Source organism: Dendropsophus ebraccatus, chromosome 1 (assembly GCF_027789765.1).
Source record: "Dendropsophus ebraccatus isolate aDenEbr1 chromosome 1, aDenEbr1.pat, whole genome shotgun sequence".
NCBI lineage: Eukaryota > Metazoa > Chordata > Amphibia > Anura > Hylidae > Dendropsophus > Dendropsophus ebraccatus.
The window spans coordinates 99,552,184-99,570,053 of NC_091454.1; the positions used below are offsets into that span (position 1 = coordinate 99,552,184).

Genomic DNA, 17,870 nt, shown 5'->3' on the forward strand with positions numbered 1-17,870 from the left:
TCTATGACACGAGCGGAGACGGGCGCGCCCGCCTTAGTCCACGAGCTGAGAATTTCGCAACAGAGTTTCCATTAAATTTACTCAGTGTCCACATATCCTCAGGCTTCAAATCTTTGGCAGATAATCTGTCAGATAATTTTTCTGTGTAAATGGACCCTTATGCTGGGTTTACACGGAACGATTATTGTTCGAATTTGCACGATAACGATCGAATTCGAGCGATAATCGTATGTGTAAACGCAGCGAACGATCGAACGACGAGCGAGAAATCGTTCATTTTGATCTTTTATCTTGTTCTTAAATCGTTGTTCGCAAAAAAATCGCTGATCGTTCCGTGTAAACAGTCGTTGCACGAAAGTCCGGCCCCCCGCTCATCTGCAGCCCCTGCGCCGGCTCGATCGCCACCCCCGCCGCCGCTCTTATCACCCCCGCCGCTCTGATCGCCACCCCCGGCGCCCAGATTGCCGCTCCGATCGCCACACCCGCCGGCGCTCCGATTGCCCCCGGCCACGAGCATACGTTACCTGCTCCGCGTAGCAGGTCTTCAAAATCCCCGGCTCCCCTCTTCAGTGCATTAATTGGCTGAAGAGGTGAGCCGGGAATTTCAAACAGCTCCTCTTCAGCCAATTAGTGCTGGGGCCAGGCTGCGGATGAGCGGGGGCCGGGCTTCAGGCAGGCTGGGCTGCGGGCGCGTGATCGCAAAAAATTTTTTCGTACGATATATCGTACCGTCTAACCGCTGATCGTTATGAAAAAAAAATCGTTACTCCGACATCGTTAATCGTACGATCGGGTCAATTATCGTTTCGTGTAAACCCAGCATTAGGCTTGGTTCACACTGTGTTTTTGCAATCCGTTCAATGTATGCATTTTTAATTGGTTACTTTTAACGGACGGAAAAACGTAGTCAACACTTCTTTTGTGTCCGTTAAAAAAAACAAAACATCCGTTTCGATCCGTGTTTTTTTTTTAAATGGGAGTCAATGGAGGAACAGATTCAAACGGATGACACACAATTGCATCCGTTTTTGCATGTTTTTTTTCCCATCAAACGGAATTAAACGGATTGCAAAAACGCAGTGTGAACCTAGCCTAAGCTAACAAAGCGATTTGCTTTATTATTACTCGTCTCTACACCTGATGCATCATACTGGATGGGTGTTGGATGTCAGCTACCACCTACAGTTTTTTATGTTAGCTGTATGGTCAGTGTTACATGGACAGTGACCAGACCCTCCCTAGTCTCTGGGCTGTGGAGGATTCACCACTACAAGGAGACCATTATGATTATTAGACCAAATGTGCAATGAAAGGTGAAAACAAAACTGTCCGGTTTTGCTCAGCTCATTCAGCTCAGCTTCATTAATGATTGAGCTCAGCTCTTAACTGAAATGGTTGGTTGCTATGGGTTTCTAGGGGTAAAACCAGTTTTTGTTTTCACAGGTTTCATTCATCCTCCCTCTAGCGGTAAACTGGTGTAACCGCCGCTCATTGGTCGTGTGGTAAGCCGCAGCTGAGGCTCTTCCTGAGCGCCCATGTTTTCAGAGATCAAGATACTATTTACATTTGGAAAGAGGCTCCGGCAAAATGGCTCCAGCAGTACAGACGGAAGTGACCTCCCTCTATCCAGATCAGTGCTTCAGGAAGCTGCGGAGAGTGATGGAGGGCCAGAGCAGCTGAGAGTCCCGGGTGTATCACTAGACGGGTAAGTGCTGTGTGGGTGAGGACGCAGGCAGCGGGTGGTGACAGTACATGGTGGAGCAGTGTGCGACTCCTCTACCCCATGAGCGGCTGCCTTAATCTACGGGGGATCGGAAGGGTCATTCACACCCTCATCTCCCCCCTACTAGTTATGGAAATCAGCATGGCAATACCTTTCCTGCTGCCATGCATGATGGGAGTTGTAGTTCTGCAACAGCTGCAGAACCACAGGGGACGGCTTCATCCCATCACTGTGGGGGAGGTAGTGTCACTTTGGTGTCTGTTCTCACAAGACCTATAGCAATATGTCTTTTGGTCCATGACCCTTTAAAGGAGTGTTTCCCATCAGCTTTTTGTTTGAAGTGGCACTATATGGCCAACCCTCCTGCAGCCATCTCTCAGGTCTGCTTTGATTGTCATCATTGTGGAGATGTCACCATACAAACAACAACCACCAAAGATTTAGTTTAGTTAATAAAATCAATACAAATATAATAACTACTTTCTCCCCATGGCTTCAGAGTAAAGTAATGATTTTGGTCCATGCTTTTTGTATTTACTCCCTGGAGAGAGAGCAATCAGAAATTTATAAGCCGAGCACTAGCCTAAGGTACATACATATATATATATATATATATATATATATATATATATATATATATATATATATAGGCACCCAGCTTTTCAGAGATCCTGAGAACAATCACCTAATTAAAGAGAACCTCACTTTCATGCTGTTTGAACGAGTCATCAGGATCATCCCCGAAACAGATGTCCGAAATTTCTAGCCCATTACCATGAAAATGCTACCTAAGCCATCAGCATCATTCTATACAGCAGGTTGATATATATCTCTTTATAGGAAAAGATTCAATATAATTTGTAACTTATTGATTGAAATCTCTGAAGTTTCCATGCTAAGGAGTCCAGTCCATTAAGTGACACTGTGCACTGGACTCCTTATCACAGAATGAGCAGGGATTTCAATCAACAAGTTTTATTGAATCTTTTCCCACAAAGGTATATATCAATCTTCTCAGTTCTTCCTGCTCTATAACATGATGGCAATAGATTAAATAGCATTGTCTTGGTGACAGGTTCCCTTTAAGAGTGCCTTCCACATGGATGAGTGAGGCACTCTTAAAGCGAATGTACCAATGGTACATTGCTTTTAGACTGGCGCAGGTATGTTGGTGCTGTGGTCCTTAATTTTTGAACCGCTGATGGGCGGCCCCCAGCGTGACAATCTGCCCTCCCCTCTGTGACACTGCTCCATTGATTCTAATGGATCCACACCACAGAGTGGAGGGGGTTTCGTCACACTGGGGCCTCCAGTGTTTCATGTCTGGCCAGTGCTCGGTAATAGATCAGCGCCATGTGCAGGAACTGAGCGGCGGTTCAAAGAAACAAAGAAAAAAAAGACAGTACTGTTGCCAAGGCAACCATACAACACCCAGCATGTTTTGTTGTTAGGTCCATTTCTACTTGTAAGTGCTCATGACTTACCATACAGTTAGCCTCTATAGACTGGGTGTGAGACAACCATTACAGGAACACTTTAAAATAATATTTAGAATGCCAAAAAGATTAAAAGAAGTATGTGTGACTATTCTTAATTATTTGTGTATTCCTTACAGGTGTGGGGTACACAGGGACACTGCCGTGACAGGGGTTGTATGACCAGAGACCACCGTTTCGCAACCTATCTATTGTGGTGAGTTGCAAATAATTCAAGTGAATGGTAATGCAAGTGGCAGCAACCGTGACCCAGCAGACACAGGAATCTCTGATTTCTTGTATCTCTGAGGTTGCAGTTGTGACCACTTTGCAAAGTTTACTTGCATTGGGAGTGGCTCATCGCAGTCTGTAGTGTGCAGTTTGGCAGCATCTGCTGGCCCTCTCAGGATTGCCATGTAGCTTCAGCCTGGGAATGACAGTAGTGACAGGGACACTTTGATAGCCTTTCACGAAACAGTGTCTGCCTATAGTAAAGAGAAGATGTACTATAATGTATGTGAAACCAATGTTTACATTTATAATCTACTTACATAATCACTCATATATAGTATTATACTCATATATAGTTTTTTTTTTTTTATCTTTAGATACCATGAGTGGAGGGCTTGCACCTAGCAAGAGTACTGTCTATGTGTCCAATCTGCCATTCTCCCTGACTAACAATGACCTCCACAGGGTATGTACATAGTCTATAGCTGAAGTTTATTATTTGTAGTGTATGTACCACCAGCCTTCTCTACTGGATGGAAGTTTTTGTACAGTGTATGCATAATTCACAATAATTTACACGCAGCACTTTAAATCTGCCCAAATGTACACAGTCACACTAAGAATTTACAAGGAAGCCTGCCCAGAGTTTGTGTAAACTTGCACAAAGAGAAAGATGTTACACATAATAAATAAAACTTGCCTTTACGACTGTGTTTAGCCATATTTTACTTTTACTTTTATTTTACTGTGTGTGAACTTACCCTAAATAATTTTCGAATCGTCGATTGGTCATTGGGGACTATCTTGGACTGCTGAATGAAGAGGCACCCATTTATGTACCCTTAGCAGATCATTATTATATATACTTAAAGAATAGAGCATTGTGAAATGAAATATGTCCTTTAATGAAGCATGTTTTGCTTTAAAAATAAACATTTTTTATGTTTCCTTTTTTAGATTTTTTCAAAATATGGAAAAGTAGTCAAGTAAGTATTGATAAAAGTAACGTAGGTGGTGTGTACTATTAGACTAGTTCCTTAAAGTGTCACTGGTACCATAAAATGTATGATTATGCTGACATAGAGCAGGAAGCAGATGCGCCGCAGCATGGTCCTCTCCCTGCTCTTTCTGACAATCAGTACGGGTGTGAACACTCAGACATGGACCGATCAAAACTTTTGACACTTTAAAGTAAAATTGTTCAGTGTACTCACAGCACTTCCTGACAGCATTTCCCTGTGTACCTTATAGAGCTAAAATCAGATTTCCCTCCACTAGTCTGTGCTGTCCTGCTCTGTGGTGATTCTGTCCAGAAGATGGCTGACCTGGAATAGCATGTGAACATGCCCTCCTAGTGAGCATGTATATGCCTATGGAGGACACTGGGGGCAGGGCACTGTCACATGCTCCTCCATGTTGGCCATCTTATGGACAGACTCGCCACAGAGCAGGACATCACAGCCTGGAGGACGGGAGTTCAAGGGTCCTATTACTTGGAAAGATTATCGTGCAAAAAATTGTTATATCATTCGATTTTAAGCAATAATCTGTCCGTGTGTATGCAGGCAACGATCAAACGACTAACGAAGATGTGTTCTTATGTAGTTGATCGCATGTAATGTACACAGCATTTGTTTGTAAATAAGATTGTTTGTATACAAATGATTGTAATTGTGATCGTAATTGCAATCATAACTAACAATCATTCTGTGTATAAGGGCCCTTTTACACGGAAAGATTATCTGACAGATTATCTGCCAAAGATTTGAAGCCAAAGCCAGGAATGGACTATAAACAGAGATCAGGTCATAAAGGAAAGCCTCAGATTTCTCCTCTTTTCAAATCCATTCCTGGTTTTGGCTTCAAATCTTTGGCAGATAATCTGTCAGATAATCTTTCTGTGTAAAAGGGCCCTTATAGTGAATGATTTCAGGTCGTTCACAGTAGCACTCGTTTGCAATAGTTTATTGTTAATTTTTGGAAATGAAAAATTGCTTTGTCTAATGGGACCCTAAGTTTAGCTCTGTGGGATACTACTTGTACTACTATAAAGTGGCCAACCCCTTTAACCAACCATGGGCCAAAACAGCCAAACTCTATCCAGATGCACCATATATAACGCATAGCCTATTTGGCAGAACTCTCTATTTTATCAAAAGATGTGGAGATCTTGTGTTTTTATGTATACTTAAGAGAACAAGTGTTGATATCATTAATGAAAATCCTCTGACATTCTGACAATTTATAGTTTTCTTTCCATTACATAATATATTTTGTGTCATTGTATATTTCAGTTTATTTCCTTACATTTTTCACCTGTTTCTCATTAATTCTATTAGTTTTTCATACTGATTTTGTTTGCTTATCACCTTTTCCCCATTGATTGGGATGATATAATATAAAATGATTATTAAAAGTTTGTTACTTTTCGGTTGACTATGGAGAGGATAGGGGAAGTGTAAGTTGTAATTCTATCGAGCCGACACTAGAGAGAGTATTATCATGGTCTCCAATGTGCACGTAGCGGGTAGGAGTCGCATGATAGGTGTGTTATTACGCTGGATGCGTTCTGTGCGGTCACACAGCTACATTTAGCTGCACAAGCACTGTGAGGCTTGCTACACCATCACTGTTTGTACCCCATCCAGAGATATATACGTAAAAAAAAATTAACAGGTGGTTGTTATGAATTTAGGAGGATAACTATTACTGGGTGTATAAATTGTTAAATGTTAGCTGCAAATAAGTTAAAGTCACTTGGTGAAACTTGTAAATTATACTGCCCAACACCTTTGTTCTTCAATAGATAACTGCCTGCCTGGCTGCACCTTAACCCTTCCTGTACAGAACATAGGAATATACAGCGGTGCTAAATGTTCATGTATATGGGGAGGGTGGGTGAGATAACTTTGGGCCAAATGATTATAGAAGTTGTATGGCATCTTAACACAAAGGGAGTAGTATAAGTGGAGATGTTTCCCTTGCTCTCCCTGGAATCTTGCTACGCTGATCAGTTTGCCAATATGCCCTAACATCAGATTATGTATCATGTATCTAAGATAATGTATTACATATTGTTGATCAGTCTGTATTTTTATTTCTGCCGCTTAGAGTCACTATTTTAAAGGACAAAGAGTCCCGGAGGAGTAAAGGAGTTGCGTTTGTTTTATTTCTGGATAAGGAACCAGCACAGAGCTGTGTCCGAGGATTGAACAACAAACAAGTATGCCTTTTCCTGCATTTGTGAGGAATAGAATCATAGAATGTTAAGAGTTCTTCTGTAAATGCTTGCATGTCTTTCAGCTGTTTGGCAGAGTAATAAAAGCTAGCATTGCCATCGACAATGGAAGGGCAACTGAATTCATACGAAGGAAAAATTACACAGACAAGTCCAGGTGCTATGAATGTGGGGTGAGTAAATGCCAGGCATCAGTAGTGTGTTGTTTTTATTTTTTTTCCTATAGTCACCAACAGTGTATTTAATGTGCTTGAGGTTTTTATATTTTTACGTGTGGCTTTAATAAGGCTTCTTTGACCGATCAACAGACATAAACCTGGATAGGGCTTATATAGTTTACAGAGACAAAAATTGTAATAATTTGCTGTGTGTACATTTCCAAAACTGATAGGGATCATGCACGTGGACTCGGGACTGTAAAACCTAATAAGGTTTCTTCTAAAAAAAACAAAAACAAAACAAAATCTAAGTAGACTGGGATGAAGGTGCACTCATTTATATTGTAATGAATGTAAACAACTATAGAGCTGTATCACTTTGATATTAAAGGGGTTATCTCTAAAAGAAATTCTACAATTTGATGTGTTTAAAGGGAAGCTGTCACTAGGTTAATGCTGCCTTAAATGAGGGCAACATAAACTTATGATGTTATTACTTACAGCAGTTCTCCTGATATGCAGGAGAATGGGCTCTGCGCTGCACTGCTTCTTCTGCCCTCCAGCTCCTGACTGGCAGCTGTCTGTCTATACACTTTATATATTAACCGTATAGATCAGCAGCTGGTGGGCAGGTGGAGTTGGTGTTCATGAATATCGAGGACTACTGAACACACACATAATGCAGAGGACTAGTGTGAGGTGTTCAGAGTCCTCAGTATTCAGGAGGATAACTCTAAATCATCTGTGCAGAACAATGTCAGTGATACAATATTCTCTTCAGCTTCTCTATCACTAGTTTATGCTACTGTTAGCTAGGACAGCATAAACCTACTGACAGTAGGTTTGTAGGTTGTTACAGTATTTTTCTTGGCATTATACACTGATGGTCTGTCCTCAGGTGGCCCCAGGCTACTGCAGCTAAGCTTAAAGGACAACTCTGGTGAAAAGCTTTTTACCAGTAATAGAAACACATTACAAAGTTATATAACTTTGTAATATGCTTCAATCACCTATCTGCTCTGATTTTCTGTTTCAGCGCGGAATACACGCGTATTCAGCGCGGAATACAAGCGGAAATTATGCGCTGAATCAGCGCGGAAATGGGGACAAAAGCGGGGCAGGAGGATTCTAGTATATATTCTGGTATAGTCTAATTTACTCCCCAAATACTCGCTGAATTTCAGCGCTGAATGCATGCGGATTCAGTGCGGATTCCTCGAGCATGCCGCGCTGAATTTGTCAAGAGCTGATTACGAGCTGAACACTTTCCTAGCGGAATACGCAGGGATTCTGCTTATATTCTGCTCGGAATTCAGCGTCAGTTGATTTCAGGCAGAAATATTTCCTCGCGCAATCCGCCCCTTTTGCTCTGTGTGAACGTAGCCTTAGACATCACAGGAGACAAAGTGCATCATGGGAAACCCCAAACCAGGAAGTGAAAAAAAATGAAGACACCAACTGGAGCTTCAGTTTAGTTTTTTGTTTTTTTTTATCAGCACTGGAGTTGTCCTTTAAGCTCACTTTCGCTTCAGTGGGAGCTAAGCTGCAGTCACTCTGCACCACCACTGTACAATAAATACCAGAAAACTCCCAACACAGTTCAGTGTGGTGTGGATAGGCTGGAGCCTGAATGGGTGATCTGCACCCAGTACAACCAGTCAGACATTGATATCTTATCCTATGGATAGGCCATCAATGTATAATGCCTGGGCAAAACACTTTTATAGGGAACCAGTCAGCATGTTTATGCTGACATGGTTCCCAGCTGCACAGTATAGATCTACTGTGCAGCTCCCTGAGGCTACCAGCCGTGTCTGGTGCTAGCTTTACAGCGGGGAAAAAAGTAATTTTATTCTGGTGTGCGAGGGCGGGAGAGGGGTGGAAACTAGTCACGGCCTTCTGCCTGTCAGCACGTAGTGTGGGGAAGATTGACAGGCAGAGAGACCCGTTAGTTGCACAGTGCTGAAAGGCAGAGAGCTGTGACTACTCACAGGCGGCTCCACACCCTGACGACTAGTGTCGTCCCTCTTCAGGCGTCCGGGCCTCTTCCCGATGTAAAGCTACTGAAGATGCGGCTGGTAGCCTTGGGAAGCTTCACAGTAGAGCTATACTGTGCAGCCGGGAACCATATCAGCACAATCGTGCTGATTGGTTCCCTTTAAATAAATGTTGCCATGCTAAGGCCATTATAAACATACAGCAGTGCCTCTTGGGGGTCATTCACATGTCTGCAGAATTTTGTCCGTACATGGACTAAGTTCTGAGGACTGGACCTGGAAGCTCCCAGCATCATCATTATGTTGAGAGCTCCTAAACAGTTTAAAAGTTTGAGCTAGTGTACTGACACAGCCGCATTATTAATAAAGTATTTTGTAATGCCAGATAATTCCTTTAGGTTACAAACCCACTTGGCGGGTCTGCAGCGAGTCTCGCTGCAGATCCCGGCCCTATACTTTTAATGGCAGACAAACACGCAGCAGGGATGTACATCCTTGCTGCGAGTTTGTCTGCAGCCCTCCCCATTAACCCCCCGGCCGCCGGAGCTGATACTTCACCTGATCCCGGCTCCGGCGGTTCCCGATGTCTTCAGCAAGCCGGAGCGGGGACCAGGTGAAGTATATGCTCCAGCCAGCCGCCCGCAGCCCCGGCCGCCCGATCGCCCCCCCGCAGCACCGGTCGCACGCCCCCCCCCGCAGCACCGATCGCACGCCCCCCCCGATCGAGCGGCCGCGGCTGCAGGGGGGGCGTGTAAGCGATCGGTGCTGCGGGGGGGCGATCGGGCGGGGGGGCGATCGGGCGGCCGGGGCTGCGGGGGGGCGATCGGGCGGCCGGGGCATATACTTCACCTGGTCCCCGCTCCGGCTTGCTGAAGACATCGGAACCCGGGGCCGGGATCAGGTGAAGTATCAGCTCCGGCGGCCGGGGGGTTAATGGGGCGGGCTGCAGACAAACTCGCAGCAGGGATGTACATCCCTGCTGCATGTTTGTCTGCCATTAAAAGTATAGGGCCGGGATCTGCAGCAAGTCTCGCTGCAAAAACGCAGCATGGAGACTCGCTGCAGACCCGCCAAGTGGGTTTGTAACCTTAACAATCATGGGTGTGTGTATGCAACTTTCCAAAGAGTTTTAGAAAAAAATAAATGTATAAAACATTTTGACCCAAGCAAAGCCTGATATGTACAATACCTCTAGAAAGTAAAAGTACTAGATGTGCAGTTCATACATGCCACAATAGCTGTGTCTATGTGTACGTATCTTCATATATTCACCAAAACTGATGCAGTCAAAATATGTCCTAATTACGTGTATCTGCTCATCTTCTCACTCAAAGGGTAGCTTCACACACAACAGATCAGCAGCGGATCTTACACTGCTAATTTACAGAGAAATCCACTGCGGTTTCCTTCAATCCCGTCAATCATTTTAAATGAGAAAGCAAACTCGCATCGGGATTGACATCCTGCTGTGAGTATGTAAATACTGCCGGTTAACCCCCCCCCCCCCCTCCCATGGCCAGAGCATACTGTACCTGCTTCAGCTTGCTTCGGGGGTTCCCAGCGTCAGGACATCCTGCTCAGCCAATCAGTTTGCTGTGACGCACTGATTGGCTAAGCGAGACGTCCAGCCGCGAACCCACGAAGCAAGCTGGAGCGTGGAGGAGATACAGTATGCTCCGGGTAGCGGGGGGTTATCGGGCAACATTTACATACTCACAGCGAGATGTCAATCCCGCTGCGAGTATGTCTTCTAATTCAAAATGAATGACAGCGTAAAATCCAGTGCAGATCTGTTGTGTGTGAAGCAACCCTTAATAGGAAAAAGAGACCCCTCACTACTTAAATGGAAAATTCAGAAAGCACATATCCGTATTCATGAGATGTTACAGGAAATACTTGGTAACAATCTAGTTGGATGCAGTTCTGACAAACAAAATGGAGACGTGGGGACTCCATTTAATTATCTTTAAAAATATGAAAAGCCAGGCTCCAAACAAGTTGTTTATTTGCTGCATGTGAACAATCAGTATATCAGTCTTTGGTAATTGAACATCTGTTTTGATTTGTGGTTTTGTAACTGAAGGACACAGGTCACCTGAGTTATGCCTGTCCCAAAAATATGTTGGGAGACCGTGAACCTCCACAAAAGAAAGAGAAGAAAAGAAAGAGAAGGGTTGAAGTAGAAGAAGTGTGAGTAAGCTAACAATGTTTTAAGCGGTTTTCCAAGATTAATAACATAATCTGAAAAACATCCAGCTGTATTGCCAAAGCGTAGACAAACACCTCCATATAGTAGTTTCTCCTGTGATGACGCAGCTCTGTTTACATCTTAGGGTGCCTTCACACCTACCGTATCGCAGTAGAAAATCCGCTGCGGATCCGCAGTAGATTTAACTAAATGAATGAACACAGCATTAAATACGCACAGTCAAATCCGCTGCGGATCCGCAGCAGATTTGTAAGTGCGGATTTAATGCTGTGTTCATTCATTTAGTTAAATCTACTGCGGATCCGCAGCGGATTTTCTACTGCGATACGGTAGGTGTGAAGGCACCCTTACACTGTTTGTTTACATTCTGTTAAAGGGACAGTGTCACATTTTTGATAATTTTTTAATGAAAAGTAATAAGTATAAATAAGTCTGTAGGATGTTTTTTTTTTTTTTTAATGTAGTGTTTCAGTATTTTTTTCTAAAATGTATTGCTGCACAGGGGGCTGCCATGTTTATAGTGTCTGTGTGTGACGTCATTTCACGACACACACACAGACACTATACGGCACCTCCACATCATTGAAGTGAACCGACGGAGTCCGTCTGGTTCACTTCACTGGAGGCTCCGTCACTGTGTACTGCGCATGTGCATAGACATGCGCAGTACACAGCTACAGTACATGGGGCGGGTGGCGGCGCCATTTTCTTGGGTAGAGCCTAGAATGTATCCTCTCCTTTGAGTTTCTCACTGTAGAGGATACATTCTAGCATCTTCAGTAGTGAAAATGCTAGAATGTATCCTCTCCTTTGAGTTTCTCACTGTAGAGGATACATTCTAGCATCTTCAGTAGTGAAAATGCTAGAATGTATCCTCTCCTTTGAGGCTCTCACTGTAGGGGATACATTCTAGCATCTTCAGTACTGAAATGGCTAGAATGTATCCTCTCCTCTGAGTGTATCCTCTCCTCTGAGTGTCTCACTGTAGGGGATACATTCTAGCATCTTCAGTACTGAAATGGCTAGAATGTATCCTCTCCTCTGAATATATCCTCTCCTTTGAGTTTCTGCAGGGGATACATTCTATCATGTTTAGTATTGAAATGTCTAAAATATATACCCTCTCAGAGGAGAGGATACATTCTAGGCACTATAATGAATCCCCTATAGTGAGACACTCAGAGAAGAGGATACAGTCTAGCCATTTCAGTACTGAAGATACTAGAATGTTTCCCCTACAGTGAGAACCTCAAAGGAGAGGATATACTCAGAGGAGAGGATACATTCTAGCCATTTTAGTACTGAACATGCTAGAATGTTTCCCCTACAGTGAGAGCCTCAAAGGAGAGGATACATTCTAGCATGTTCAGTAGTGAAAATGCTAGAATGTATCCCCTACAGTGAGAAACTCAGAGGAGAGGATATACTCAGAGAAGAGGATACATTCTAGCCATTTCAGTACTGAAGATGCTAGAATGTATCCCCTACAGTGAGAGCCTCAAAGGAGAGGATATACTCAGAGGAGAGGATACATTCTAGCCATTTTAGTACTGAACATGCTAGAATGTTTCCCCTACAGTGAGAGCCTCAAAGGAGAGGATACATTCTAGCATGTTCAGTAGTGAAAATGCTAGAATGTATCCCCTACAGTGAGAAACTCAGAGGAGAGGATATACTCAGAGAAGAGGATACATTCTAGCCATTTCAGTACTGAAGATGCTAGAATGTATCCCCTACAGTGAGAGCCTCAAAGGAGAGGATATACTCAGAGGAGAGGATACATTCTAGCCATTTTAGTACTGAACATGCTAGAATGTTTCCCCTACAGTGAGAGCCTCAAAGGAGAGGATACATTCTAGCATGTTCAGTAGTGAAAATGCTAGAATGTATCCCCTACAGTGAGAAACTCAGAGGAGAGGATATACTCAGAGGAGAGGATACATTCTAGCCATTTCAGTACTGAAGATGCTAGAATGTATCCCCTGCAGTGAGAAACTCAAAGGAGAGGATACACTCAGAGGAGAGGATACATTCTAGCATGTTCAGTACTGAAGTGTCTAGAATGTATCCTCTCCTCTGAGTTTCTCACTGCAGGGTATGCATCCTAGCATGTTTAGGGCTATGTTCACACATAGTATTTCGGTCATTCTTTCTTCGACCAAAACCGAGTGCTGTGTTTTATGTGTGAACATAGCCTAGTAATGTAAAGTCCATCGAGTATCCTCTCCTCTGAGAGGGCATCTCCACTAGGTGTATCCTCTCCTCTGAGAGGGCATACATTCTAGCAAGTGCAGTTTTGAAAGGTCTAGAGCACAGGTGTCAGACTTCATCCCTCGGCTGTTACAAACTACATTTCCCATCATGCCTTACTTGTCCAGACATGGTGGGAATTGTAGTTCTGCAACTGCTGGAGGATCTGAGTCTGACACCTCTGGTCTAGAATGTTCTCTTTTCTCACTGCAGGGTATACAGTCTAGTATGTATCCTCTCCTCTGAGCGTATCCTCTCCTCTGAGCGGGTCATATTACACAACATGATTAAGAGGTGAAAGCGAGCGGCGATGTGTTAGGTCAGTGCTCGCTTCCCCTTTGTTCCCCGCTCGTTCTCTGTGTTATTACACACACAGACAGTGACTGGGGGAACTGCGGGCAGCTGCGGGAGGGGCAGCCCAAAAAATCCTTAGATTGTTCAAGCTGCCCATTGTAGACAGCAGCACTATCGTGATCTGGATTACTCGACCAGTTTGAAGACCACAATCAGCTGATAACATGGATTATTACACCAAATGATTATCAGACGTAACGGCCAGGAAACCTTTGGTGTAATACACCATTGTCTGTACAAGGAACAGGACTGGTGTGTGGGGTCTGTATACAGGGGAGAGGACTGGTGTGTGTGGGGTCTGTATACAGGGGAGAGGACTGGTGTGTGTGGGGTCTGTATACAGGGGAGAGGACTGGTGTGTGTGGGGTCTGTATACAGGGGGAGAGGACTGGTGTGTGAGGGTCTGTATACAGGGGGGAGAGGACTGGTGTGTGTGGGGTCTGTATACAGGGGGAGAGGACTGGTGTGTGTGGGGTCTGTATACAGGGGGAGAGGACTGGTGTGTGTGGGGTCTGTATACAGGGGAGAGGACTGGTGTGTGTTGGGTCTGTATACAGGGGGAGAGGACTGGTGTGTGGGGTCTGTATACAGGGGAGAGGACTGGTGTGTGTGGGGTCTGTATACAGGGGGAGAGGACTGGTGTGTGTGGTCTGTCTACAGGGGGAGAAGACTGGTGTGTGTGGTCTGTATACAGGGGGAGAGGACTGGTGTGTGGGGTCTGTATACAGGGGGGAGAGGACCGGTGTGTGGGGTCTGTATACAGGGGGACAGGACTGGTGTGGGGGGGGGGGGCTGTATACAGGGGGAGAGGACTGGTGTGTGTAGTCTGTATACAGGGGGAGAGGACTGGTGTGTGGGGGTCTGTATACAGGGGAGAGGACTGGTGTGTGGGGTCTGTATACAGGGGGAGAGGACTGGTGTGTGGGGTCTGTATACAGGGGAGAGGACTGGTGTGTGGGGTCTGTATACAGGGGAGAGGACTGGTGTGTGGGGTCTGTATACAGGGGGAGAGGACTGGTGGTGGGGGGTCTATATACAGGGGAAAGGACTGGTGGTGGGGGGTCTGTATACAGGAGGAGAGGACTGGTGTGTGGTCTGTATACAGGGGTGAGGACTGGTGTGTGGGGTCTGTATACAGGGGAGAGGACTGGTGTGTGTAGTCTGTATACAGGGGGAGAGGACTGGTGTGTGGGGGTCTGTATACAGGGGGAGAGGACTGGTGTGTGGGGTCTGTATACAGGGGGAGAGGACTGGTGTGTGGGGTCTGTATACAGGGGAGAGGACTGGTGTGTGTAGTCTGTATACAGGGGGAGAGGACTGGTGTGTGGGGTCTGTATACAGGGGAGAGGACTGGTGTGTGTGGGGTCTGTATACAGGGGGAGAGGACTGGTGTGTGGGGTCTGTATACAGGGGGAGAGGACTGGTGTGTGGGGTCTGTATACAAGGGGAGAGGACTGGTGTGTGTGGGGTCTGTATACAGGGGAGAGGACTGGTGTGTGGGGGGTCTGTATACAGGGGAGAGGACTGGTGTGTGTGTGTGGTCTGTATACAGGGGAGAGGACTGGTGTGTGGGGTCTGTACACAGGGGGAGAGGACTGGTGTGTAGGGTCTGTATACAGGGGGAGAGGACTGGAGTGGGGGGCGGGCTGTATACAGGGAAGAGGACTGGTGTGTAGGGTCTGTATACAGGGGGAGAGGACTGGTGTGTGTGGTCTGTATACAGGGGAGAGGACTGGTGTGTGGGGTCTGTATAGAGGGGGAGAGGACTGGTGTGTGTGGGGGGTCTGTATAGAGGGGGAGAGGACTGGTGTGTGTGGGGTCTTTATACAGGGGAGAGGACTGGTGTGGGGGGGTCTGTATACAGGGGAGAGGACTGGTGTGTGGGGGGGGTGTATACAGGGTGAGAGGACTGGTGTGGGGGGGGTCTGTATACAGGGGAGAGGACTGGTGTGTGGGGTCTGTATACAGGGGGAGAGGACTGGTGTGTGTGGGGTCTGTATACAGGGGAGAGGACTGGTGTGTGTGGGGTCTGTATACAGGGGAGAGGACTGGTGTGTGTGTGGGGGGGTCTGTATACGGGGGGGGGGTCTGTATACAGGGGGAGAGGACTGGTGTGTGTGTGTGTGTGGGGGGGTCTGTATACAGGGGGAGAGGACTAGTGTGTGGGGTCTGTATACAGGGGGAGAGGGGACCAGTGTGGGGTGTCTGTGTACAGGGGTTCTCTCCCCCTGTATACAGACCCCACATACCAGTCCTCTCCCCTGTATACAAACCCCACATACCAGTCCTCTCCCCCTGTATACAGACCCCCCCCCCACACCAGTCCTCTCCCCCTGTATACAGACCCCCCCACACACAAGTCCTCTCCCCCTGTATACAGACCCCACACACACGCCTGTACTCTCCCCTATATACAGACCCCACACACCAGTCCTCTCCCACTGTATATAGACCCCACACACCTGTCCTCTCCCCCTGTATACAGACCCCACACACCAGTCCTCTCCCCCTGTATACAGACCCCATGTACCAGTCCTCTCCCCTGTATACAGACCCCACACACCAGTCCTCTCCCCCTGTATACAGACCCCACATACCAGTCCTCTCCCCCTGTATACAGACTCCACACACCGGTCCTCTCCCCTGTATACAGACTCCACACACTAGTCCTCTCCCCCTGTATACAGACCCCCCCCCACACCAGTCCTCTCCCCCTGTATACAGACCCCCCACACCAGTCCTCTCCCCCTGTATACAGACCCCCCACACCAGTCCTCTCCCCCTATATACAGACCCCCCACACCAGTCCTCTCCCCCTGTATACAGACCCCCCACACCAGTCCTCTCCCCCTGTATACAGACCCCCCACACCAGTCCTCTCCCCCTGTATACAGACCTCACACACCAGTCCTCTCCCCCTGTATACAGACCCCCCACACCAGTCCTCTCCCCCTATATACAGACCCCCCACACCAGTCCTCTCCCCCTGTATACAGACCCCCCACACCAGTCCTCTCCCCCTGTATACAGACCCCCCACACCAGTCCTCTCCCCCTGTATACAGACCTCACACACCAGTCCTCTCCCCCTGTATACAGACCCCACACACCAGTCCTCTCCCCCTGTATACAGACCCCCCACACCAGTCCTCTCCCCCTGTATACAGACCCCACACACCAGTCCTCTCCCCCTGTATACAGACCCCACACACCAGTCCTCTCCCCCTGTATACAGACCACACACCAGTCCTCTCCCCCTGTATGCAGACCCCACACACCAGTCCTCTCCCCCTGTATACAGACCCCCCACACACCAGTCCTTTCCCCCTGTATACAGACCCCACACACCAGTCCTTTCCCCCTGTATACAGACCCCACACACACTAGTCCTCTTCCTGTATACAGACTCCACACACACCAGTCCTCTCCCCTGTATACAGATCCCACACACCAGTCCTCTCCCCCTGTATACAGACCCCACACACCAGTCCTCTCCCCTGTATACAGACCCCACACACCAGTCCTCTCCCCTGTATACAGACTCCACACACACCAGTCCTCTCCCCCTGTATACAGACCCCACACACCAGTCCTTTCCCCCTGTATACAGACCCCACACACCAGTCCTTTCCCCCTGTATACCCCTCCATGCTACTATGGATATTGCAGCTTCCTTCACTCTGTTTCTGCACAGTGAATGGTGCAGCAGCTCACTACTTCCTACTTCCGGTCGAGGCCCCGCCCCTCCTGTTGACATCACACCTCAAAGGAGAGGATACATTCTAGCATCTACCCATTTTCTTGAGGTCCCAGCCCGAGAACCGGGGAGGAGAGAGAGACCGCACAGTGAGTGGACAGGAGAACTGTGTGCAGCTCTCTCTCCCCCCCCCGCCCCCCGCCGGGAAATTTAATAAACTTTTGCTTTGGGTGCCGGGACATCACCCAGCAATGTCCCGGCACCAGTCACCGCAGCTCTCTCCTTCTTTCCCCCAGCAGCAGCTCAGCAGCGTTCTGTGGGGGAACGGGCTTGGAGATGCTGCGGGGGGAAGATGGAGAGAGTAAGGCTGATGGCAGGGGGAGCAGGGCACAGCAGCGTCTGCTGCATGCTGTCCCCCCTGCGGTTGCCGGACCCGAGAGCGCCGGCATCACGATGGTGATGGGGGCAGAGAGGAGGTGAGGGGATGATGGGGCATCGGGGGGTCTAATCGGGGCAGAAAAATCCTATTCAGACCTGAG

The 17,870-nt window shown here is 47.0% G+C and overlaps 2 protein-coding genes across 3 annotated transcripts in view; one reads left to right on the plus strand and one right to left on the minus strand.

The window, feature by feature from the left end:
- The window catches only part of PPHLN1 (periphilin 1), a 91,707-nt gene extending 89,942 nt beyond the window's left edge, over positions 1-1,765 (minus strand). The window contains exon 1 of the mRNA XM_069975988.1: positions 1,565-1,765. The gene's annotated coding sequence lies outside the window, so the exon portion shown is untranslated. The remainder of the gene's footprint in view (positions 1-1,564) is intronic.
- The window catches only part of ZCRB1 (zinc finger CCHC-type and RNA binding motif containing 1), a 26,185-nt gene continuing 9,826 nt past the window's right edge, over positions 1,512-17,870 (plus strand). The window contains exons 1-7 of one of the 2 annotated variants that reach the window (XM_069975990.1): positions 1,512-1,705; positions 3,339-3,415; positions 3,807-3,895; positions 4,387-4,415; positions 6,541-6,652; positions 6,733-6,840; positions 10,906-11,012. In XM_069975990.1, coding sequence (XP_069832091.1) covers positions 3,812-3,895; positions 4,387-4,415; positions 6,541-6,652; positions 6,733-6,840; positions 10,906-11,012 — 440 coding nt within the window. In that variant the 5' untranslated portion in view covers positions 1,512-1,705; positions 3,339-3,415; positions 3,807-3,811. The remainder of the gene's footprint in view (positions 1,706-3,338; positions 3,416-3,806; positions 3,896-4,386; positions 4,416-6,540; positions 6,653-6,732; positions 6,841-10,905; positions 11,013-17,870) is intronic. The other variant, XM_069975991.1, reaches the window with a different exon arrangement.